This window comes from Parus major, chromosome 11 (genome assembly GCF_001522545.3).
Source record: "Parus major isolate Abel chromosome 11, Parus_major1.1, whole genome shotgun sequence".
In the NCBI taxonomy this organism is placed as follows: Eukaryota; Metazoa; Chordata; class Aves; order Passeriformes; family Paridae; genus Parus; species Parus major.
Genome location: NC_031780.1, coordinates 13,500,553 through 13,525,016, shown reverse-complemented (window position 1 = coordinate 13,525,016; position 24,464 = coordinate 13,500,553). Strand labels below are relative to the sequence as shown.

The 24,464-nt window shown below is 38.7% G+C and overlaps 1 protein-coding gene and 1 long non-coding RNA gene across 2 annotated transcripts in view; one reads left to right on the top strand and one right to left on the bottom strand.

The window, feature by feature from the left end:
- GPT2 (glutamic--pyruvic transaminase 2) overlaps positions 1-22,834 on the top strand; it is a 26,714-nt gene extending 3,880 nt beyond the window's left edge. The window contains exons 2-11 of the mRNA XM_015639715.3: positions 6,951-7,040; positions 8,522-8,630; positions 12,171-12,304; positions 14,245-14,488; positions 15,253-15,332; positions 15,887-16,023; positions 16,710-16,884; positions 17,658-17,813; positions 18,836-18,948; positions 20,139-22,834. Of these exons, the coding sequence (XP_015495201.1) occupies positions 6,951-7,040; positions 8,522-8,630; positions 12,171-12,304; positions 14,245-14,488; positions 15,253-15,332; positions 15,887-16,023; positions 16,710-16,884; positions 17,658-17,813; positions 18,836-18,948; positions 20,139-20,229 (1,329 nt within the window). The 3' untranslated portion in view covers positions 20,230-22,834. The remainder of the gene's footprint in view (positions 1-6,950; positions 7,041-8,521; positions 8,631-12,170; positions 12,305-14,244; positions 14,489-15,252; positions 15,333-15,886; positions 16,024-16,709; positions 16,885-17,657; positions 17,814-18,835; positions 18,949-20,138) is intronic.
- Positions 8,423-24,464, bottom strand: LOC117244996. Its single transcript, XR_004499060.1, has 2 exons — positions 24,214-24,464; positions 8,423-8,653 (listed from the first exon to the last, which is right to left on the bottom strand). It is a non-coding gene; the product is annotated as an uncharacterized LOC117244996 (long non-coding RNA).

Sequence of the window (24,464 nt, the reverse complement as noted above, 5' to 3'; positions counted from 1 at the left end):
CTTTCCTGAACCTTTTTTTCATAATTTTGAAGTTGTGTCATGCTTCAAAAGTGAAAACCCCTTTTCTCTTCCTCTTAGCTATTGGTAGCAATCAGCTGATTCTGGATTACTAAGGTGACAGAAAAAACTGATTCCAACCATTTTCCTTAGTGTTTCTATCAACTTTTTAAAGCAAGCTAGAGTACAGGCATATTTTAATGAATGATTGCATTCTAAATATAACTCAATCAAATAAGACCTTTTTTCCACCCCCTTTGTGTAGACTTGCTAACAGATGGCCATGGTATCAAGTATTGACTTTAATTACATTTCAGACTAGAAGATTGCTCCTGAATACAAATTCAATGCAAGAATAATACAATCTCTGAGCAGAGCCCTTCTCTTTACCTATTCAGTAATAACAAATGAACTTATCTGTACACAGGCAGGACACATACCTAATTTGTTGCTTTGGATTCATGCTAATTTTAACTGACCTTATTATGGAAAATCCCTTCATATCTGTTACTCTGACATTACACTTATACTCTCCTTTTCTTCCCAGTTCCTGATTGGGTTTTACATAATGTCAAGTTCTGTGTTAGGTTTTGCCTTACATCTCCTTGCAAAGCATGTGCATATTAAACAGCATTCCAGGATCCACAAGTCAGCTCAGGTAACACTGGGAGCAGTTCCTGGCTCAGTGTAAGGCACGCAAGGTCTTTCCAAACTTTCAAGCTACTGGAAGAGAATTGTAGGGTGGAAAGGGGGAGAGGGATGGTGTGCAGGTATTTAATTGGTAGCATGTAGGAAGTTCCTTCAGATAGCGCAGGTGGGTAACACATCCCAACCCTGGGCCTGGAGCCATGGGCCTTCAATGGCATTATACAGTTTCTATACACAGAAGTCCCTATTTTTCTGTTACCTTTACAGCTAAAGGGTTGTACATTCATCTCCTTTGCCCACGCTTTTCATTTGCATAATTATTGCAAATAGGTTCCTGTTTCACGTTTATTCAAGCCACTTGTTCACTCCCTACATTGCTATTTAGACAAAACTACCAAAATCCTTCTGCTTTGGTAGCTGAAATCTCAGGCAGCTTCTGCTAGAGTATTTTGGTTAAAATACTGTAGAGCTTTTTTATTTTTTTTTCCCCTCCTAATTCATCAAGCTTTTAAATTGAATAGAAAAAATCTGACTTAGAATCCAGCCTTAATTGTAAATGTGATTTGACTGTGTCCCTGGGAGTTTTGGAAAGATAAAACACAATTTAGACAATGACATGCAGAAATATAACTTAACATGCCAAGAAAAAGATACAAGATTGACTGGTACACCCAGTAATGAAAGATGTTAAGCTTAAATTACCATCCTATAATTTTCTGCTTTGAATACGTGACTGTGTGCACACGAAGAAAGTATCTTCCAGGCAAGAGCATCTGACCTCATTAAGACAGAACTGTTGTTCCTCAGTTGTCTGTACATGTTGCGTACATAAGTGAATCTGTAGTAAAACCCATGGTTTTTAAGAGGGAAAAACTACTGCAGATGAAGGTGAGAGAAAACTGGTTTCAAGAGCACGATTATCAAAATCATGTGTTCAGAAGCTCACAACCCACAGAATCCAGTTTTTGATATTTTCTGGTTGAATACATTAGCAAAATTTATTCTAAAATAGACCTTTTCCAATAACTCTTCAAGTTAAGAGGGTCTTAATGTCTAATAACTTTTTAATGAGCATTATTTTAATTCTGTCATTTAATTCTGTTATGAAATCTAGTTCTTCATCTATATGGGCAAAAATTCTGAGTGCATATCCACTCTGATCAGTGTGTCAGGCAAAAGTAACTTGAGGACAAGTCCTCTTCTGTAGTCTCTGAATCAGATCTGCCAATTAATGGTCAGCCCCACAGATTTTCTCATGTGATATGAGGGGGTATGCAAGTCATCACTACCATTTTAAGTCAAAATCCAGAATTTGCCTTCTCCTTCCTCCCTAAAACAGCTCATGTCAGCTTGAATTACACAAGCATAATACAAACTCAAAGCCTTACTCCATGGTAAGCAGGTCAGGTTTATTTTTCTGCTGTGAGCTGTTTCAATGAAAAGATTGGAATGCTAATTCAGGTCTTCAGGTCCCTATTAGTTAAGGGCCTCTGGGCAGTGCTTTCTTGCCTTTTGAGAGGAGGAGAGAAAAAAGCAAACAAGCAACTTGGCTACTACAGCGTAGATCTCAGCTATGCTGAAATGTTTGGGTTTGCCAGCTCTGATTGTACAGCTTGTTTGTGCAAGTCACAGCAAAAGCAGTCTCAAGGAAATAGTAGAGTCTTTCATAGTGTGATGTTATTGCCTGATAACCATCAAGAGGAGGCACAAAGCAGTGGCGATGAAAATGAAACGATTGGGAGCAGCCAGGAGCAGGCAAATTCTGAAATTCAGAAATTGCTGTAATACCAAGGTTCTCTTCTGGGATTAAAAGCAGCTCACATTTTCGTGGCCTCCACAAGGGAACGCTTTTCAATTCTTTCCTATTGCCATTACCAAATCCACACATGCTCTCTCCAGACTGATGGTTTTCCTCTGAAATTTGCTGACACAAAGATAGTGTCAGGTCAGTTTGCACCCTTCTTTGCTCTTTCTGGGCACACTGGTATTTTGCAGTTTGCCAGCATTGTCAGATGTCCTTTGTAAAGGGAACCTCCAGGTTCACTCAAGCTCCTAAGGGACAAAGCAGCTCCTGGCAGGGCGTTGCCCTCATGGTAGTTTTTTGGGGTGGCATGTTCTGGCATCACATTGCTTCTTTGATCAAGTAATTCTCCCAACACTTCTTGTGTCAAGACTCTCTTCTTGAGAGACAGCTCATCATTTTATGTTGTTCTCCTTTCCTGATGGGTTTCCTGGGACTCTGGAGATGTCTAGGGCAAGAGGAAACTTCCCCAAACCTGGTTAACTGCATAAAGATTTGTATTGGCTTTGTATTGAATTCTAGTTTGTATATAAAAATCCCTTCTCCCAGCTTTGTGTGATATTTAGATACAGTTGTTAGAATAATTGTGTCTGGCTTGCTTCAGGTTTCATCAGGTTACTTAAAAGATGCATCTCCTCTCAAAAGAGCAGAGAATCAGAAGTAACTGTTGAAGGATTTACAAAGGGCATAATCCAAATCCTGGGAGATTCTTTTATTTCACTAAAATCCTTTCATTATCCAGAAGATGGCTACTAAAAGGAAGTACATCTTTTATATTTTCTCCTTCACATGTGAAAGATGGCTTCTACAGCTTTTAAAAAAGAGCCACTATCATGAATCTGTTTGCTAACACTGTCAGAAGAGTGGCAGGAGCCTGGCCTTGTTCCGAGCTGAAGCTGAATCACATTGTGAGCACAGCGTGAGGTGACGCCAAAGGCAGGAGGCTGGAGCAGAGCTTGTTTTGTAGGGCTGGGCATTGCTTCTCCTCCTTGATGTGGTTTATACCCTCTTCACAAGGCAGGAGAATCAATCTGGAACTTACTGCTCACGAGTTTGTTATAAGAGTTCCTGTTATTCAAGCTTCCCTTCTGCAAAGCTCTGCCTGCTTCCATCCTGCCGGATTGCCTCTGGAGCACACCTTGCAATCCTGCCTGTATCCTGAGAGAGGGGAGGGATGAGGCATAGGCAAGTGTTGTGGGGGGTCCCTAGAGGAGAGCCACTCCAGTGGCCCAGTTCCTGCTCCCTGTGTGTTCCTTGGCTTGCAGGGACGTAACTTCAACTCATGTTTCAACTCAGGTGTGTTGCTGACATGGTTAAAGCTTGGTCACTGCTTAGCCATCTGCAGTGAAATAAATCTATGACCTGTTGCAGCCCTTTTCCTGCTGCTCTACAATTTGATATTATCAACATCACATTCACATTTCCTCCTTTCACACAGGTCTTTCCACAGACCTTCCAAAAAGTATTTGGCATATCCCTCCCGTTGGATTCCCACATCCATCACCACGGGTGAAACCTTGACACAAGTAGTCGGTGACTGATGCTGCTCTGTCTGACGGATCTGAGCAGAATTCTGCCTTGAACCCATCTGCAGAGTCACAGGCACTGTCTGGACTTCCCTTGCTGCCAGCTTCTGATATCCCTGCTTTGAGACTTTGACCCATTAACATTCGGCACTTGTTCTTGCCTGTTGTTTTCTGTTCCTTATTTTTGAAACTGTAAGATGGGACTTTTTGTTTTAAAGAACTTTTTTAGATATTTTTTTAAGGACTTGTTTAGAACTTTTTGTTCTAAACTAAATCTGAACAACTTCTGGTACTCTTTTTTTTCCACAGAGAGACTAGAAATCAAGTAATAAAAAAATACTAAGTGGCCATAGCAATTTTTGTATAGATTTCACTAGGAGAGGATACAGCAAGTCTCATGAAGACAGTTTTAAAGAATTGCTGATATTTAACTCATTGTCAGGGAAGGAAAAGGCTCCAGTTATTTAAAAGCATTTCTCTTTTGAAAGACAAAAAAAGACAACAGCTCTTGTAGCTGAGACCAAGAAATAGAGGTTAGTCAAGAGAGCCATTGGCCTTTAAACCCATGTGGAAACTGTGTGCCACCCAGAAAACACAGTATTCCTTCTCTAACAAGATTTTACGGTGAGAGAACTATAAAGTCTTGTTAGATTTTACCATACATATAGTGTATGCTTTGCTATTTGTTCCATCCTTTGAGAAGCAAAGGGAGTGTGGGGTTTCTGGAGTAGGTGATGATTCTATACTTGCAGTGATGGCAAAACCACTGAGTTTGGCCCTAGTAAAGATATATATGGCATCAGTCCTAATAAGCTACAACATTATTTACAATAAACCTGACACAGGCAGCAAAATGGTCTGTTACCTTTGTTTTAAAGGCTGTACCTCTATAAAAACTCCAAAAGCACGTTATGAAATGCCAGGTGCCTTTCAGCATTTCATCAACCAAAGAAGCAGCTATTTTTTATTCCAGAACACAATAGTATTTGTGAGCAAAAAATTCTAATTAGTCTAATGTAAGGTATTTCTATGTTAGGGAGTTGGTTTTTTTGGTTTTAATCTGTTAAATCAGAGTATTTCTATTTCATGTTGCTGTGTTTTCAGACTGCCTAACTTAAGGCAAAGAAAGTATCATCCATATTCCTTAACATATTTGTATTACTTTGCAAATCTAATGAAACTGATTCAATTTGCTGTAAGGACCAAATACAACCAAAATATGTGGGAATTTTTCTTCATTTCAAGCAAATGGAATTTATTCTTCTACAAATACCTTTCTCTTCCTACTTGCTTGTAATTAGAATGAAACAGTGTTGTGCTGTCAGTGGACCCCGGATAGCTTGAACAGAACATATTTTTAGCTGTTTACATTAATCATAAATGACTAAACTTCAGCCTCAAATAAGTGTAATGTCTATCTGGCATCCCTATTTCTAATTCTTTATTTAGAGCTGAAATGTGGCTCTTAATTTGGGGGCTCACTTAGATCAACAAGCATGAAAGAATATGACTTGATAGACTCAGTGTGTCACTTTCAATTATTTTAAGTGAACTTTTTCTTTTTTTCAATTGCTGCTAAATGTAAGGCCATATAAAATTGACCTTTTTCAACCAGGATCATGTAAGCCAAATTGTCTGGTCCTAATGCCACTTCTAACTCCATATTTAATTTTAAAAGAAAAAAAAACAAACCCAAAGGCTCTTGGGATATATGATGGAATGGATCCATCCAGTGGGGTACTGGGGATTATGCAGCCTTAAATCTCCAAATCTTGGCATACCTGGGAATCTGTATCCCTGGTGAGTAGTTGTATTACTGTTATTTTCACATTTAGCTTCTGGATTGTCATTGAAGTCCAACACTGTAGTCCACGGTGGAAAAGCAAAAATTAGTTAAGGCTTGCCAGCCACATATTCTATATCCAGATCCAGTAATTGGCTGTAAATACATGGACCAGGAATAGGCTTTCTGAGTCCATACCCAGAGCAAATTGTTACAGGTAATTTTCTACAGAAAATGGATCAGTCTGATTTTGCAGTTCCTTAGTCTACATGACAATTCTGTCACTGTTAGGATGCCTCCCTACTATCTCTGAAATGTACATTAGAGCAACTCTAAATTTATTATTGCCTTTCTCACTTATTCTTCTTGCAATATTTGCCTTTACTTTCAGTTAATCTTTTTATTTAAACCACTGGTGGTTTTTTCAAGCAGTCAGTTCCTTGCCTTTTTTATGCTCTTATTTTATTTTGCTTTTTAAAGAGCTGTGATTGCTAATCAACATTCATTAACTTCTTTCCCTGTGTTCTCATGATGTATTCAGTTTCTCACAGGAAAAATGGCTGGCTGTTCAGATTTTGGAGACCAGGAAGCTTTTAAATATTCATGGTGATTATTTAGCACTTCTGTTGTTTATCATACAGAGCCTCACTATGATATATTTTGTGAAACATCTGTACGTGGAAAAGTGGGGTCATCATACAAAGAATACTTAATCTAAGTAAAAATAAACAAGCAAGCAGTATCTCTACTGTTTTTACTCTGAAAGAACTAAAGGTCTTGAGGTTTCTTTTGTTGGTGGTTTCTCAAATATCCTCAAGTTCTTTTTAGCTTCCTGACTAATCCATTCCTCCCTTAGGTGTCTCAAAGAAGTTGCTCTAATGCCAACAATTCAAAACGCCTTTTTTCATCTTTTCTACTTCAATGTGTAGTTTCCAGCCAAGTCAGTCTCTTGCAGCTAGCAGGAAAAAAAAAGCCAGCCTATCATTTAAAAATGTGTCACAGTCAACACAATTTCTGTAAACCAATTAAGATTTACTGGCAGTATTGTGTAAGAAATGCATTAAGCTTTACGTTAAACACTGTAGCTGTTCTGAGATCAGGCACTGTTTAGTTACAGCCACATGACAGATACTAAAAATGAATCTTCTACTTCAGCCCTAACAAAAATTAGACATTCTGTCTGGTTCCTTTCCAGGGAATCAAAAAACCTTTTACTGAAGTGATTAAAGCCAACATTGGAGATGCACATGCAATGGGACAGAGACCAATCACCTTCCTCCGTCAGGTAAGAGTACTATGAAATATTATTATTATTTTTTTAGAATACATTAAAGCTGCCTGATGTCAGTATTAGTATAAATGATTCCCTAGATGCAACTAGACTTAAAATAGTTCTTTTGTAAAGAATTAAAATGTTCATTTCTGAGCCAAAGTTCTATTGGACTTATATACCCTGATTGTCCTTTTTTAACACAGTAGCTTTCCTTTGTTTCCGTATCATTCCCCACCCATACTTTTTCCTGCCACTTCTGTGTTATCAGTCAACACATTAATTATCAACAATGCTGTTCAAGAAAGGAAGTGGTTCTCTTTAAAGAAAAAAACAAAAGCCTTTCTTCATCTGAGAGAATACTTTGAAATCTACACGTAGCTGGGTTCAACTACTTGTGCTTTGTCTCATTTGGCACATTTTACCTCTGGGCAAGCTAACTGGTCGGTTAAGTTTTAGGAAAGATTCCAACAGAATTCATATTTGTATATTATTCCTAAAACACAAACAAGGTTAAAATGAGTATTATCTTACTTTCTGAGCATCCCTCACACCCTCATGTAAAATCTTCTGTCTGTAATAATGTAAATTCAGAGAGTTCCAGGACAAATGGGAGCCTTACCAAACTGAGAGTCCAGGTGATAAGATTATAAAATTAAGCTATGCAGCAAACTAGGTAGACCTGAGCTTCTTATAAATTATTCAAATGTATTGCAGGTTATTCCAATGTTATTAAATAAAATGGGAAATCCTTTCTCCCCATGACTGTGTGCACACATGGATTAATTCATTGTCATTGTCCCACAAGATGACAACAGCCTATCCATATTACACCATGTAAGCATAAAAATGAGAGAGATTGGAATAAACTAAGCTGATCTCAAAAGAGACCTCTCAATTCTTTGTGTCTTACATTCCTTCATTAACTTAATTCTGCTGGGTTGTGTTTCTACTTTTACTGTGTTCTATATCCCCACTCATTTTTTTAATTAAATATTTCCCAAGAATTCAATTCAGTAAGAACTAGAAGTTATTTTGGGGAAGGATTATTAGAACATGTCACTGTGACTTCAAAATTTGATTGTGTTTCTCAGTTCTGCTCCATATTTAAAGTCTTGATTTCTTGTCAATAAAAGTGGGCTAGTAATACACAAAGAGTGGAGGATAGAGCTGCTTAGAGATAACATAGGAGTAATTAACTGTGCTTTACTGTGTTTGCACTATGCTTAGCTCACCTGGAATCTTCACTGTCTGTAATACAAATAGTTAATAATTCTAGAACTGTTTTTACCAGCTTAACTTGGAACTGGTTAAGATTTTTTTCTCTTCTGTGAGCACAACCCCTAAAAAAAAACACTTCCAAACTCTTCATCAATAACCTGTGTTTTAAATTAGCCAGTGTTTGTGATCTTCATTTCCAAGGAAAGTTCACATAATATCATCAACTTAAAATAACCATTGAAAAGTGGCCAATTGACATTTTCTTGGCACTCCAGGTAGTGGCCCTGTGCACATACCCAAACCTGTTGGACAGCCCGAGCTTTCCAGAAGATGCCAAAAAGCGTGCCAGGCGGATCTTGCAGGGTTGTGGAGGAAACAGCTTAGGTAAGGCTCTGTTCCAGGTGCTCCTGTTGATGTTAGAAACAACAAAGGTGCTTTCAGTAGCTGCAGCTGATGGGGCAAGTTTGCACTGTGACCTGTGGGTGGTGACCAATGGTGCAAATTTTTGGCGGGACTTGTCACAGAGGAGAAGGTGAGGGTTTATACAGCTATGGAGCCCTTGCCACAATAACATCTAGGCGTAACTCTAAAGGGAATGCTGAGATTTTTATGTACCAGGAAAGTGGCAGAGAGTACTAATGATTCTCTGATCTGTTGGTGTGACATCTCTTCATCCGGAGTTCTGCATCTCCTGCAGACTGGGTGGAGGGTTTTACAATTTTACCTTCTCCAGTTGTTTCTCTGCCAAGGAGTCCCTGTCCCTGTAATGCTGGTGTCAACAAACAATATGTGTCCATCTCAGCTGATCCAGTGCACACTCCTGGATCTTAATTTTGAGTCCAAGTATGTTTTCTGGGGTACCAGAAATTCAGGTACTAAGGTGATAATCCTCTGCTAAAGGAAAGCTACACTGCTGAAAGGTGGTAGTCTTTTACCTAGCTGAGATTGTTTTAACTGAAGGTGTCAAAGCTCTATTTCTCCAATGAAAAATAACTCTTGAAAGAACCATTGAGCTCTGTTCTTCAACCACTGTTCCTACAGGAGTGCATGTCCTATCCAAATAAGTTCAAACTTTGCATATTTAGTAGAAAGGAAATGAAAAAGACAATTTCTTTTTCATCTAGTGACTGTGCCTGGCAAATGCCAAGAGAATTTCTGCTCTGCAGATACTGCTACAGCTGCTGGGTGCAGCAAAGAATCTGGCACACTTACCTTCTTTCAAGTATGCAAACAGTGACATTTCAGAGGATTTATTACAGTAATTGGCATATTTCTTAATCTTCATGATTGCAGTGCCTATTTGCACTGGTATATTTTGAGAGTAGGTGCTGTGAAACTTAATAAAATAAACAAAACATAATAAAATGAACAAAACATAAACAGTGATTGCATTAGCAGTATTTCAAGCTTGGACTATTCCTAACAACACAGCCTAATACAGAATGTGTTTTATCTTCACTTTCTTTGTATTGGTTTGTCTTTTAATGTAGACCATTAAAAACACATTTATCAAAACTGAGAAGTTCCTCTAGCTTAATGAATCCCTTTCCTGTCTTACTTTGAAACAATAAATCCACATAGTACTCTTGCACGTTGGAGTTACTGGGGATACATTTGAATTTTGGCTCAGTCTTTCTTTCTAGTGATTCTTAAATTCAGGGATGTGGAAGGAGTTCTCAGAATTTGGTGCTCCCTTCCCCTTAAGGGCATGGTGGCGTGGGACACCACAGCCACAAGTTGGAGGAAAATGTAAGGAATTTAGCCTTGCATAATATTTCAGGAATATGTTCCTTTTTTTCAGGAGATCACACATTTCCCATCATTTCTGTTAGCTCAGTAGATTCTGAGGAAGTAGGTCTGAAACACTTGCACTATTCAAATAAGATGATAATGCTGAATACAACCTGATGATTTCAGTAGCTAAATTGAGGTTCTGTAAGTAACTGGAGTCTAAATGTTTTTTATCTTAAAATTATTTATGCCAAGAACAGCTGTACCTCTAAATTCCTGACAACTAAAACCACTGTAGACTTTACTGATGTGCTGTACTGGTTTCTGTCCCTTCTCCACCCTCCCTGTCTCCAGTATGGTGTGTCAGCCCCTCCTCTTGGCCTCTGGAGCTCATCAGCCTCTGTACAGCATCCCTAAACATGCAGTTGGAGGCACAGGGACATGCAGCTGAATGGAAATCACCCCTATCACTTCATTGATAGTCTGACAACTTACTGCTGTTCTCTTCATGGCTGAGAAGGAGAAATTGCCTTTCTTGTGAAAAAGCAAAGATTAAAAACTAGCCCTGCTGTGTTGTGTTCAGAACCTTATTTTTCAACAAATTTGGCAATCTAACACAAAGGTGAAATCACCACATACGGTCAAAGCCATTTGAAGTGTCTCATCCATATCTGTACCTGCCTATTTAAAGGTATTAATTATAAAGTTAATATGAATATGAAATTTCCTCTGGAAGTAAACTAGAATACCCCCACTTCCAAAGAGCATTCATTTGGCAAAACCTTACTCATGGCTTTGAGTCTTGCTACTCCCAGGCCATGTATGAAGGCTCAGATGTGTCCTCAACTTCTCTTACATCCAAACGCTCTGGGATTCTACTGACACCACTTACTTTGCATGTGGGATATCTTTCCAGGCATTTTAGACATCCCTCCTATATATAAAAATACATAATATATGCAGCTTTTTGGGTTGTGTTTATTTTTTACATCCCACAGCGCAAACACGGGTTCTAGTCAAAGCCATCAACTGAGTACGATTAATACATGTTCTGTAGATCCTCGGAGTGGTAGGATTCAGCACCCAATGGAACACAAGACAGAATGACAGCTTAGGTTTCTTTTCCTCCCTTAACAGCATCCTCCTGGCTGTGGTCAAAAATGTGTGCACAGACCCAGTATAATTTCTAGTCCTGTAAAAGTAACCATTTAGGACATCAGGGAACTTTGTGCCCTGAATCTCTGTTTTGTCCCATGCAGTTGTGCAGTACTTGCAAAAGTTCTTTGTCTTTTTAAATCATGCTTTCACAGGAGTCCTACCAGGCAGACTACTAGCAGATAACTGGGAGATAAGAGTTAAGTCAGGCATAATTATTCCACTCCACCCAACAAGCAAAGAAGATTCTGCAGCTTCCTGACAGTATTCTAAAATAGCTGTACACTTGTCACTTCTTTGTCCATCAGTCTTAGGCTTCATAGCTTGAATTCATTCCTCACCTTGACCTAGGCTTATTTTTACTTTTTATTTGTTGCACATTCTCAGCAGAGCATCTAACATCTCATTTTATTTATGACTATTAGCTGTGCTCTGTAAACTGCACATGAGATTGGGGTGATTCTAGACATTTCTGCTGAAAAGTGGCTGTGGGAGATGCTGTGGGGGAAGGAGAAAAGCAGTTTAGGGCTTTTTTGATTTCAGACTGTGGGAGAAAATGATACATTATTTTCATGTTGCAAATAAAGCCCTTTTATTTATCATGGATTAAAAGAAGTTACTCTCCTTTCTATTGCACATACTACATCTGTTCCTTGTTCCCATTACTTAAATAGAAGTTTGTTTACATTCAGGAGTGCTTGCAACTCCAATAAAGAAATCAACTGAAAGATAGTAAAAATGGGATTGCTGTCCCAGTTTGAAAAATAGGTTTGCAATCTCTATTTTTACCAATCCAGTATGTTATCTTTGTATTTTAGTGATACTTATTGTATTTATCTACTTCCAAATTAATTATTTTGCTCTATGAACAAATGAGCTCCCTTTCCTCCTCCATGGAAAGAAAAGCAAACCTGTCCACATAAATATGGCTCACATATACAAGCTACTCTGTAGAATACTAGGTCAGGAATTTTGCTAGCAAACAAAAAGTCTGATGTACATTGCAGTCAATTCTCATCTCATTCTGTATTTTTACAGGATCCTACACTGCCAGTCAAGGTATAAATTGCATCCGTGAAGATGTTGCTTCATATATTGAAAGAAGAGATGGAGGTGTTCCTGCAGACCCAGATAACATTTATCTCACCACTGGGGCAAGCGATGGCATTTCTGTAAGTGTTAAAATGAAACCTGTCCCTTCTTGGTACAAGCTGTAGCTTATCAGTTACCTTTGCAAATACAGATGATCCCTGTTGAAACTCTGGTCTCACAAAGTCCTGTGAGTTTGGTCTGGCAGCTACTGCAGCCACATTCAATGAATATCCAATAATGTGAACAAACCAGTGAAACTCTTGTGTGAATGTCAGGAGTCAGCTAAGAAGCATGTGCAAAGTCTCTTAGTATACATTAAATTGTACCTTTCTGTAAAGGTAATATGAAATGAACTACAGGTGCCTAAATATAAATTTAGAAGATTCAGTGCACTCAGACTAAATAATGTTTTTTCTCAGTGGTTAAGACAACATAAACACTGAAGATTGGAGGGCATCAGTCAGTGGCAGAGGGAAGAGGGATTGACCTCAGAGGTGAGCGGTCTCAGCTCTTCTTCCAAGTAAACTCTGCTAATGCAGATCAATGCCAGTGAAAATCCCGAAGATTTATTTCTCTTTGTGTATTTTAGTTTGTTTGAGAAAAACTTCAGGCTTTGGGTTCAACCAAGGTTCAAAGATGGTCCTCAGTTAAGACAGGAATAGCAATTTCTGTCAGACCGCTCCTTCACACAGACACACTTACAATAGAGCAGCAGCAGCTTGGATTTTATGAAGGCCGCCTTTGCCAGTGTGTTGGTGAAGGTGGTTTTTTAAAGGACATCTAGTGGCAGAGCTCAGAATGACAGCGATCCGGCAGGAGCAGCTCTCCAGAGGTCTGCAGTCAATTGGCTTTCCAGAGTTTCTGACACTGGCAGCTTGTCAGGAATGGCAGCGCAGCACATCTAATCTGCATCATGTTGATTTGATTTCACCACTGATGTAAAGTGAGCACTACAATGAGTCTCATTCTTTGGCCCTTCTAAAGATAAAACAACTACTGTTTCACACCTCAGGGGAGAGAGGGTGTTAAGGAGTTTTTAAATACGCATTTGGTCCTGATTATATGTTTTGGATGCTTGATATTTTTAACCTAGTGGTGGGTACAAAATTATGTTGATTATAAATCATTAGCTTAGCAGCTGAGTATGTGATGAGAGGCACAGAACAGCAGATTTTGTACTAGAACCACAAAGAAACTAGAGGATACTGCTGCTGAGAGAAAAGATATTTTTGGGTTTAGATGCCAATTACATGCTGATAAGGATGCTTGCTTTGATTGCACCTGTACTCCAGAGTTCTCCTGTGGAGAGAGAAAGACAAGAAATCTCTCTGCTTCCTGCCCCTTGTGCGCTGTTTTTTTTAATTGACATGTAAAAAGCCTCCATATCACACAGCCATTGGGCACAAGGAAATTGTCTGGACTGACCTTAGCACAAGCATTACCTTTCTGCCTGTATCTTCTGGGCATAAGCTACATATGACTTGATTTCCATCCCAAGACATGCAGATTTTGGTCAGTTCTGTTGCTTGAAAATGAAAACATAATTGCTCCTAATGTAAAACAGGTTGCTCTGTTCCAAGGGAGAATCTCACAGACCCCAATTATAATTTCTGGTTTTATTTATTGGTCTCTTATGGTTAATGAGATAAAATGAATGGAAGGCAATGAGCAAGAACTAGCTAAAGCTTCTTTGCTTACAACAGGGCACAGCAGAAAAATCGTGGTCTTGATATTCCTGTTTCCAACTTGCCCTCTAGCCTTGTGCTCAGAATGTCCTAAATTTTGCAGTTGATCAGGCACAAGCTTTGGAAGTTATGACATGAGAGGATTCCATTAAGCTTAGACCATCATCACTCAGCCAGTAACAACTTGAAATAAGTAATTCTGTTTGACTATCTGCTTCTAGGACAGAAATCCTCCTTAACTCTACACTTTTATACGAGGAAAGTTTAGTAACTTATTCCAGAGTGTATTATTAATTCTGGTGTGTGACCTCTTTTAATTCCTACTTTTTCCCCAGGCAATTTTAAAAATCCTGATCTCAGGAGATGGCAAATCTCGAACAGGAGTGATGATTCCTATACCCCAGTATCCCTTATACTCAGCAGCCATCTCTGAACTGGATGCTATCCAGGTGAACTACTATTTGGATGAAGAAAATTGCTGGGCTCTAAATGTGAACGAACTTCGCCGTGCCTTGAATGAAGCTAAGGCATATTGCAACCCAAAAGTCCTCTGCATCATCAACCCTGGAAATCCCACAGGTCTGTAGGAATTTTGTTTAATGAAGGGGTTTTGAGACCATTTTCTTTCCTTTTTCATTCATTTGACATTGAAGGCACATCCTAAGTACATATCAAATATGTCAAGCTGAATTCCAGATATCAGTGCTCTAAGTAGGACAGTATGCTTTACTTCTAGAAACATACTTTCAGTATCGTGGAGGAAGCAGACTCGCTTCACTGGATCCCATCTGATGATGCTGCTTCCACTGAAGTTTTCCAGACTTGTCAAATGGCTTTCAGTCACTTTTGGTCTTTAGTAAAGATCTTGCCTCTGTCATGGCCTGTAGCCTCTTGGCTTCTGAGAGGCAATGACTGTAATAACTCAGAACTCAGTGGCAAGCCTCCCTCAGAATTTAGCTTTTTGAGTAGTTGAGGTTGATTGGTGAGAAGTTAGCTCCCACCTAACCATCATGCATGTGAGCATTTACAATGATGAAAATGCTACACACAGAGTACTCTAAGTTAGTCCTTGATTGATTACTCTATCTCACACTCCCTTTGCTTGAGATGGACGAAGTTACCTTGTACCATAATTCTTCCCCAAATGCTCCTTAATTTCATACTTAGTGAACTAAATTCTAAAGTTCAGTAACACTTTTCTGAGGAAGAGAGTTTCAAAACTCTTGTTGAAAGCAAGGGTTTTCAACTTCTTGAAAAGCTGGTAATCTAAGTAGGTGTGGGTGAAAGGATTTGTATGTGAACACTCCACTAACTTTCTTCTTGCTTTAAAAATTAAACTACAGGACAGGTGCAAAGCAGAAAGTGCATTGAAGATGTGATACACTTTGCTTGGGAAGAGAAACTTTTTCTTCTGGCTGATGAGGTAATGGAATAATCTGTTCTCTCAAAAGTTAAGAGTACTCATACGAGGTATAATTTTGTTCCATGTGTGGTATTGGTATTTTTTAAGTACAGGGAACAGACTCTCTGTTACCATATTAAGACATGAACAGACATGCAAGATGCTTAGTATGAAAGGATCAATAGAACAGGTGGCTTGATCTGGGCTTGAACTAGAAAGAAAGTGTAGGGAACACAAGGAAGAACTTTGCTGGAACAGACCTAAAAACCTTTGTGGTGCTCAGACCACTTCAAATGAAAGGAACAGAAGGAAAATCAATTTAAACCTACAAGTAAAGGTTAAATCATACAAAGAAGCTCACTTTTCCTCCAAAGGCCCAGCCTTTAAGTGTGGTCACATCAGATAACAAGTATTACAGTAACTATTACTTAATAAAGAACCTTGTGTCTTCTAACAGCTTTTAAGTTTTTTTGAGTGTAAGCACTGTTTCTTCAGTTCAGATCTGCCTCTCTAAAAGGCCGTGTTTTATCCTTAGTTGGGGGAACAGAGCACATTAATGTCTTCTGACTGTTCAGGTTTACCAGGACAATGTGTACTCTGAAGGATGCCAGTTTCATTCTTTCAAAAAGATTCTGTATGAGATGGGACCCGAGTACTATAACAATGTTGAGCTGGCCTCTTTTCACTCCACCTCTAAGGGATACATGGGCGAGTAAGTCTGATTTAGTTTTTTTTATTTCATCTTCCTCATTAATCTGGTTGGACAGCCCTTTCATGTTACTGACCTGAAGGTAATCCACCATAATTAATCCTCTATTAATTTTAACCAAAGACTATTAAGAAAACAAAAACAAGCACAGAGTAATGGATTAACTCAATGGTTTCCAAAGTACCAAATAATAAGTGTATTTATTTCAGACACCTAATGCCTCAGTCCCACAAAGGTGAAATCCTACAGTCCCAATCTGGACCTGTGATAAAGGAAAGTTGGCCTCCAACATTCAAGGGAACAGCTCAGTAATCACTGGGATATTACAGATGTTTGGGTTTGGTTGTTTGGGGAGGAGGAGATGAAAGAAAAAGAATTTTTTCATTAAATGTATGCTGCTACAGCCGTATGCTCTTGTTCTGAAGATTAAAAATCCATGTTAATTGTTAGCTTGCCTACCAGGGAAGCTGCATGTCCACCTTTATCTCTGTGTGGGATACTAGGACTTAAGGACATGTCATGCAGCTCCATCTTAAACTATAATCAGTGTGGCAGCTGTTTCAACAAGCTGTATCTTACCTATTGTGAGATTCTCATCAATTGTCTTTCCACTTCTGCAGTCATTTTCATTGTTTCATTGTATTTATTGACTTGAGATTAACCAATCTTTTCTGTTAACTTTGTCATAGATGTGGCTACAGAGGAGGTTACATGGAGGTCATAAACTTGCACCCAGAAATTAAAGGACAGCTCGTTAAGCTGCTTTCTGTTCGCCTTTGTCCTCCAGTCTCAGGACAAGCAGCCATGGATATTGTGGTGAATCCTCCAGTACCTGGAGAAGAATCTTATGCACAGTTCATAAAGGTCAGCAATAACATGCTTGTTCTTTTGTGCAATTTCCAAATCTATCCTAAGTATTGGGAACTCAAATTATTCACAGAGAAACAAGAGTTTCCTTTCTCCTTGAACGATCTGGTATTAACACAAATTTACAGAACTATGCAGTGTATTGAAAATTAACTCAATATGACATTTAAAAATACTAGGAAGGCATTATCAAATCAACTTTCTTGCTGATAAATTCAACATTTTTCCTGTGTTTAATATGAAAAAAGGTTTACTAAATAAGATTTGCTGTTACTAAAATCTAAACAGGAATATAAGTTTAAATAAAGTTATAAAATTATTCTTTTTCTTAAATATCCAGTACCTCTATATACTGAGCAACATGAAAATCTGTATTGAAGTATACATATAATTTCTCACTTGTAAAAATGAAGCTGAGTCTGGCTTAAGATATTACATTATCAAGTCAAATCAAAGGTTCAATTAACATGGTCTCTAAAAATAGCCAAGATTGGATGCTGAGGAAGAAGACTGTAAGAAGAGGGCACACAGACAGAGATTTCTGCAGTTTATTGTCTGTCTGCAACACTGTAATTGTATCCTGCTAAAGCCTTTTTTGCACTGCAGTTTTTAAAAGCACAGCTGGAATTTGGAACATGGTTTGCTCTAACAGCTCAGCAAAGCCCTACCAGTGTTTCATTTGAGGAAGGGCTTTTGAAATATCATTGTTTCTCCTGGTGTTTTTATTGCTGCTTGAATTGTGTTCAACTGAACACCTTCCTTTTAAACAGGAGAAGGAATCTGTTTTGAACAATCTTGCCAAAAAAGCCAAACTAACAGAAGACATGTTTAACAAGATCCCAGGAGTTCATTGCAACCCTCTTCAAGGAGCTATGTATGCTTTCCCACGGATCTTTATTCCTTCCAAAGCCATTGAGGAAGCAAAGGTCAGTCAGTCATTCTTATCCCAATCAATTTTAACCTCCTCTCACCTGTGCCTGCCACTTCTAATGTTGAACTTTGATTCCAGAGATGGAGTACAAAAGCAGTATTTCATGGGCTGTGTAGGATCTTAAATATAACATGAGTTTTATTTGAAAAGAGGAAAACAGAACAGATCATTTCATGCCAGTGCTAGGACTCCCAGGTTGAGGGTGTCCCCAAGGACATTGGTGTTTAAGTCACACGAGTAGCTTGTCCTGTGCAGCTCCAAATTGCTGCCCATGTCTGGGTTAAGGAGACCAGCATGTGTGAGTGGCAGTGTGCTACTGACCCTACAAGAGAAGCCCCATTCACCAGGAATGGGAAAGAGGGCTGGAAATTTCCTTACAAATTTCACCTTTTTGCCTTTGGGACAGTAACCTATGTTAATAAATGATAAGTCTTTCTGTTCCTAAGTGGAGCTCTGAAACCTAATTTGTAATACTCATTTTGTAAAGGGAACTTTATTAGCACAGCTGAGAACAAAAATAGGGCTGTTTTTCAGCTGCTTATTTGATTAGGTATATAACCTGTATATATTTAAGAACTTTTCATAGTTATTAATCAGAGGACTTCCTAGGCAGCAGATTATTCTGGGGGGAAAAAATAGTAACTTCCAACAGAACTGGAACACACAGTTCTCAAATTAATTTAATCTTATCAAATGTCAGCACCTTAGATTTTTCCAAGTACAACTTTCACACTTTTGACAAAAGTTACAAGCAAGTCAAGGGGAATAACAAAATTACTTAAACCCTTTCTTTTGAAGTGAGTTTTTGTGCAAGTTCTTCAGCCCTGTTCCTCCATGAAGGACTGTCATTTAATTCAGTGTGAACTGCCCCATTATTCCTCATCAATTGTTCCTCATCTTCTTTAGTAAATTGAATAAGAACCTAATAATGTAACATTAGATTTCAGGGAAAAAAAATAAATTCTGTATATTAGGAATATTTTGACTTCAATAATTCTGAGGCATCCATTCCTTTAGGCTCATAAAATGGCACCTGATATGTTCTATTGTATGAAACTTCTGGAAGAGACTGGAATATGTGTTGTACCTGGAAGTGGATTTGGCCAGAGAGAAGGAACCTACCATTTCAGGTACAGTTTCTGTTTGTTTAAAAGCAAATTAACAGTAGTAAGCAAAGTATCATCCCAGTTCTTTCTCTTCTGATTAAGTACAAGGATTTTTATTTCAGTTTATGTTGTCTCAGTTTCTACTGGATAGTTATGGTGGACTGACAGCTAGGTCAAAGACCTGGTCTGCTAGATGAGCTATGCAAGTTTTTATGGTGTTTTCACAGCTTGCTGGCATAATTGTATTCGATTTTCACATTCTGGCATTTGAAATGCCTTCTCCAGGAACACAAATAATAGTAATAGTTTAGACTTTAATTTTAAAGTTGGCTCTGGAATTACAAAAATTGCCCTGCATTCTTTTGTGGACAGGAGGGGGTTAAACTGTGTTTCCGTATGGAGAAACTGCATGAAAAATGCAGTATCTTCCCTATAAATCTGCTCCTTAAACACTCTGTATAGCTTTACAAAAACGAGATGTTGAACTAAATATTCTAATACCAAAACTGTTGCTTTTGCTTCCAATAAACAGAACTTTGCTCCAGCCAAGCCACTGATAGCTAGAATTTATCATGGAATTTAGTCTTCCTCAGTCTGAAACAACACGGCAGGGGTATCTTTAGCCTTGACAGTTCTGCAACACAGGCAGCTGCGTCAGATCCCTGGGTGCAAGCAGCTCCAGGAAAAACCTGGAGAGTCCATTCCTGCACCAGTGTGGAAAAACTATTGTGTTCTGTGGGTCTTGCACACAGCCAGGCATCCACACCCCCTGGGATTTTCAGGGTATGCAGAAGAAAGGAAAAAGGGACTAAAATCTGCAGAATGGGATGTTGCATTCTTTTAATACTTCAATTAAAGCAAAAATGTCACTCATAACTGACAATTCTTAAAGCTCAAAAAACTGGCTATAATTTGGCACAACTGCCCTACAGTGGAAACTGTGTTGCTGTTATTTCTTACTCATAATCTTCTACACCACTCAAAAGAAAGCAACAGTTCTTGAATTCCTGTATTCTAACCAATAGAAACAAATTAGCTCTAGTTTATAGTATAGTTCAATTAAAGTATAAATACAAAAAATGAGAGAATCAAATCAAAAAATGTTACTTGCTGTGCTTTGAGATTATTCAAGGTCTCTGCAAAGATCACAATTTAGTTGGTTCTGAAGATAATATGGGTTGGTTTTTTTTATTTCTTTAAATATTATTTTTCAGAATGACCATTCTTCCTCCAGTAGAAAAGCTGAAGATCCTACTGGAGAAAGTGAAAGACTTCCACATAAAGTTTCTTGAAAAATATGCATGAAACTACTGTGGCTTTTCCCCCTTCATCCCCTCCCCTTCAAGGCAAATGCAGACAATGAACAATGATGTGCTGAGAATGTGCTGTTTATCTAATTTAACTAAATTCAAAATAGATAGAGCCAGGCTCAGATACTGCTACAACTTATTGGACTATTAAAGTTATGTCTGGTGTAGAAGACATTGTTACACCAAGTTGTTTTTTTTTAAGGGGAAGAATGTGAAGAAAGCGGTGAGAAGAAAGTCAGTAAATGTTTTTGTGCCTTGATTGAAAGTTACATTTGTGAACTTTTGACTCAATAAGGGAAGGGAATTGCTCATTAAACTTACTACTGTCATGTAGGGTTTTTTTACAAAACAGAAATGCCAAGTTCAATTGTTTAAATAGGAATGTGTTTCCCTTCTTAGAATTCTACTAAACAGAAATCCAAACTCCTACATTATAGGTATTGCTCTGTTCAATTTTTGTTGTTTTTATTATTAAGTGTGTTCTCCAACCTTATCAAGCTTGCAGGGACAGTGTGCTTATTTAAAAAAAAAAAAATCTTCAGCAGATATGTGCAGATACCTCTGAAATTCTGCTGAAAAGAAATCCTGCCATCCCAGCATAGCTGGAATGGAATATAGAGTTTTGATCAGAGGAGTGAAAATGGTGTCTGCTTGAACCATATTTTTATGAAACTGAAACATAACAAGGAATACAATCTTCTTCCTGTGCTATTCAACACATGATCCCAGCATAAGAACACTGAACACTTCCTGCCATAACAACTCCAGGAGTCTCCTGTTAACTCACATCTTTTACACACATGGAACAGAGTAAGTTACTGTCCCAAAGCAGATGTGAGTACAGTCAATCCTTTCGAGTAGGGTAAAACACAACCCTTTCAGAACCACTCTGTCTGTGGGGAACATTTATTTGGAAACATCACAGCCCCTCTATCTGGCCAAAACCCAGCTGGAACTTTCAAGGACTGACACGTTGTTACCAGGGGAAATGCTGGGGCTGATTTCTAATGAAGAGGAAGGTATTTAAAGGAAAATGTCTTGCACTGAGCATAAAGATAATGATAAAGTACAGCTCACACTTAAATCTTCCACAGTCCTACTGCTGGCTGAATGATCCTGAGTGCTTCTCAAAGCCCAGCTGAACAAGGTGGCTATCTAGTACAGCTGAGTGACTCCACTAATCTCTGCCAACTTCCCTGCAAAACAAAGGACAGCTTCTGTTTCTCTAGAGCTGGAAGCTGGACACCTTCTGCTAGCTCTGATAAAGGGCTAAAGGAACAGAGCTTTCAGTGTTTAGATCTGAAAGCATTAGCATTTGTCAGGCTTAGGCTCAGCATTTACAGAGTTTATTCATTGAGAATATCACATTCAATCTTGTAATTAAGTTATTATTTAGAAGTAAACTCATTTTAATGTCTGCTGGCACTTTGTGAGGTTGCTGTTATACTGGGTCAACACTCTTTGCTGATCCAGCTTACTAAAGCCAAGGGCTAGAGAAACACCATTCAGACAAACCTGTGCCAATTTATCACGTGAGGAAATAACTGTCCTTGCCACAGCAGCCCCAGTCTATGACCCAGCATTAGCAGTGGATGAGCTTCTCACAGTTCCTTACTGAGGCCTGTGAGAAGAATGTATTCCTCTCAGTCACCTGCCAGGGTCACAGGTTATGGATGAAATGGCATGGCTGCTACACAGAGCTACTACAGAGGATTGGAGAAAAAAAAATTAAAAAAAAATGTTTTTCTCCTCAGAGCAGTGCACTTCTGGGAGGAGAGCACACTGAGCACACTTATGCTGCTACCATCCATTGAAAAATACAACCTGTCAGCACTCTCCACTTGGCATCCTTCATATGCACTAATAAAACAAACCCAGAAAGCAAAACCGTGGGAGGAGGTCAGAAAAGTGATGTGAAAATAAGACAAACAGCACTTTCCTGCTCTAGGAATGTGTCCAAATCAGATCTGGCTTTGGACTCTTAATGCAGTGTAGATTGAAACTAAGATCTAATAATGGGACTTAGAATATTTTTTATATTTTTATAACTACAGCTTTTTCATGGGGTAGTATTTGTAATCTAATAAGTCAATAGATTTTATATTTGCCTTGCATTTGCACCTGATACTTCTGGAAAAAAAATGTAAAGATTTACAAGTTTATAATGATAATTTACAGGTGTGAAAGGCTTTTCGTTTTAAGTCGGGACAGCAATTCTTACACTTTTGAATCAAAATATAATGGCATAAACTGAGTTTTTTCTAAACATTCTATTATGGTGCCTTTTCTGTTTCTGACATTTTAAGGGATAACAATTTATTCTTGATGCATCTCATATGGAAGGGTGGTAATTTCTATTGTCCATACACAATATTTGTATGTACTGTGATACGGTTAATGTGCATTTTCGTGGAACAATTCTGTAAACCTAAGACAAAAAGGCTTGTTTTCCATGTCATTGAAATATTTCATTAACAACAGACAATCCTTCCTTTCAAATGCATGCTTCTAGGTTTGATCTTCCTCCAGGTGCTCCTTATGACAGTACTTCAGATGTATGAGACTTCCAAATAATAAAGCAAATGTTAAAAAAATGGTAACACTTCTCCGTTTTCTATGTCACTGGAGCAACACCAGCTGGATTACACTATGACACATTTGATCCTGTGTTCAAACCAGTATTTACTAATATTCAGTACCCATGTACCAGGTCATTAATTTCTGCATTACCCCAGTTTATGGACTTGATATTTGTCCAACTTATTACCACAAAACTATTCCCTACCAGTGCAGAACTGTAAATAGAGATGCTCTTAGGCAACTTTATGCTCATAATTAATCCTATAATGTAAGGAGTTGTAACCAGGAGTCAAGCAAGCCAGACTTCTTTCTTCACAGAGAGGATCAGCCAGGCAGCTGAGGCTGATCAACAGTGTCCTGAAAGCTTTGGTGAGGGGTTTTTTTGGTGTTGTCAGTTCCCTTTTTAAAAAACTTTTTACATACCTTGTAGGAGATTAAACTTACAGAGCAATACTATCTTGTCATTTTGCAGTGACAACTCAGAATTGCTTTAGTGGTGTTTATTTGGTAATTTCAAAGAAAAAAAAAATAGGGAAAGGAAAACTAGTTCTGCTTCCATAAACATACATGCATATGCCAGAACCACCAAAAGCAGGATGTTCTTTTCTTTGTATCAGTATTTTGAGTGTTTTCTGGAACAGAAACACCTGTTTTTCTGGAAAGGTTTTTTTTTTTGGAGGGGTGGGGGGGAAGTGGAGTATGTTGTTTGTTTTACAAACAAGAAGATGGTCTGGTACAAATTGTTTATATTATGAATTATCAGTCAGATTTTTACAGCTGTTTTTGAGTGACATAGTCTGTGCAGTCTGGCTCAGGAGATGTGCCAAATGCATATGATAAAGAAAAAGCTACTCACTTCAGAGAGTTTCCAGCCTCTGTATACACCATGTGAAAACCACTTGTATTTTAAAGCATTATCTAAATGCCCTTTTGCACATATCCTTGCTCAAATTAATACAAAATCCAAGATATTAATACCTCTGGTATTATTTTTTTTTAAATTTAGATACATGCAAGATAAGTTCCTTCAAGGAATTCTATTTTTAACTATGTGGATTTGAATATTTTTATGTATTCAATACTTGGTGTATCCATGCCTTTCGAATGTTCCCTGTTACTACGTGTTTATTAAATCCTGTCTTCACCTGATCAGAACTTGCACAAGCTGTAACCATTTGGACAGAGCAGGTTATTCCCTTGGTTAGCTCTGAGACCCTGCATGTTCTGCACACTGAACAGCAGTAATCCAGCTAAACCCAAAACTGAGCTCTGAAACAGGGCCCTTCCTATGGAGCACTGAGGCTTCCCACACGTGTGGAAGCCCTGGCACGGAAGCACCGCCTGCCCCAGCCCCGGGCAGCCCGGCTCCGGTCACAGTCCCCGGGGTGGAAGCGCTCACCTGCTCCAGCGCAGCTCCAGCGTGCCCGGGGCTGCTCCAAACGGGGAACAAAACAGCGCAGTCCCTTTGTGCCTCCAGGACCGAGTGTGTGTGAGCCTGTCCAGCTCCTGGCAGAGCATAAGGATCATTAAATCGTAGAATGTCGAGGGGTTGGATTGGACCTTAAAGGTCCTCTTGTCCCAACCCCCCCGCCTGGGCAGCGACGGCTCCCACACGGCCAGGTTGCCCAAGGCCTTCTTATCCAGCCTGGC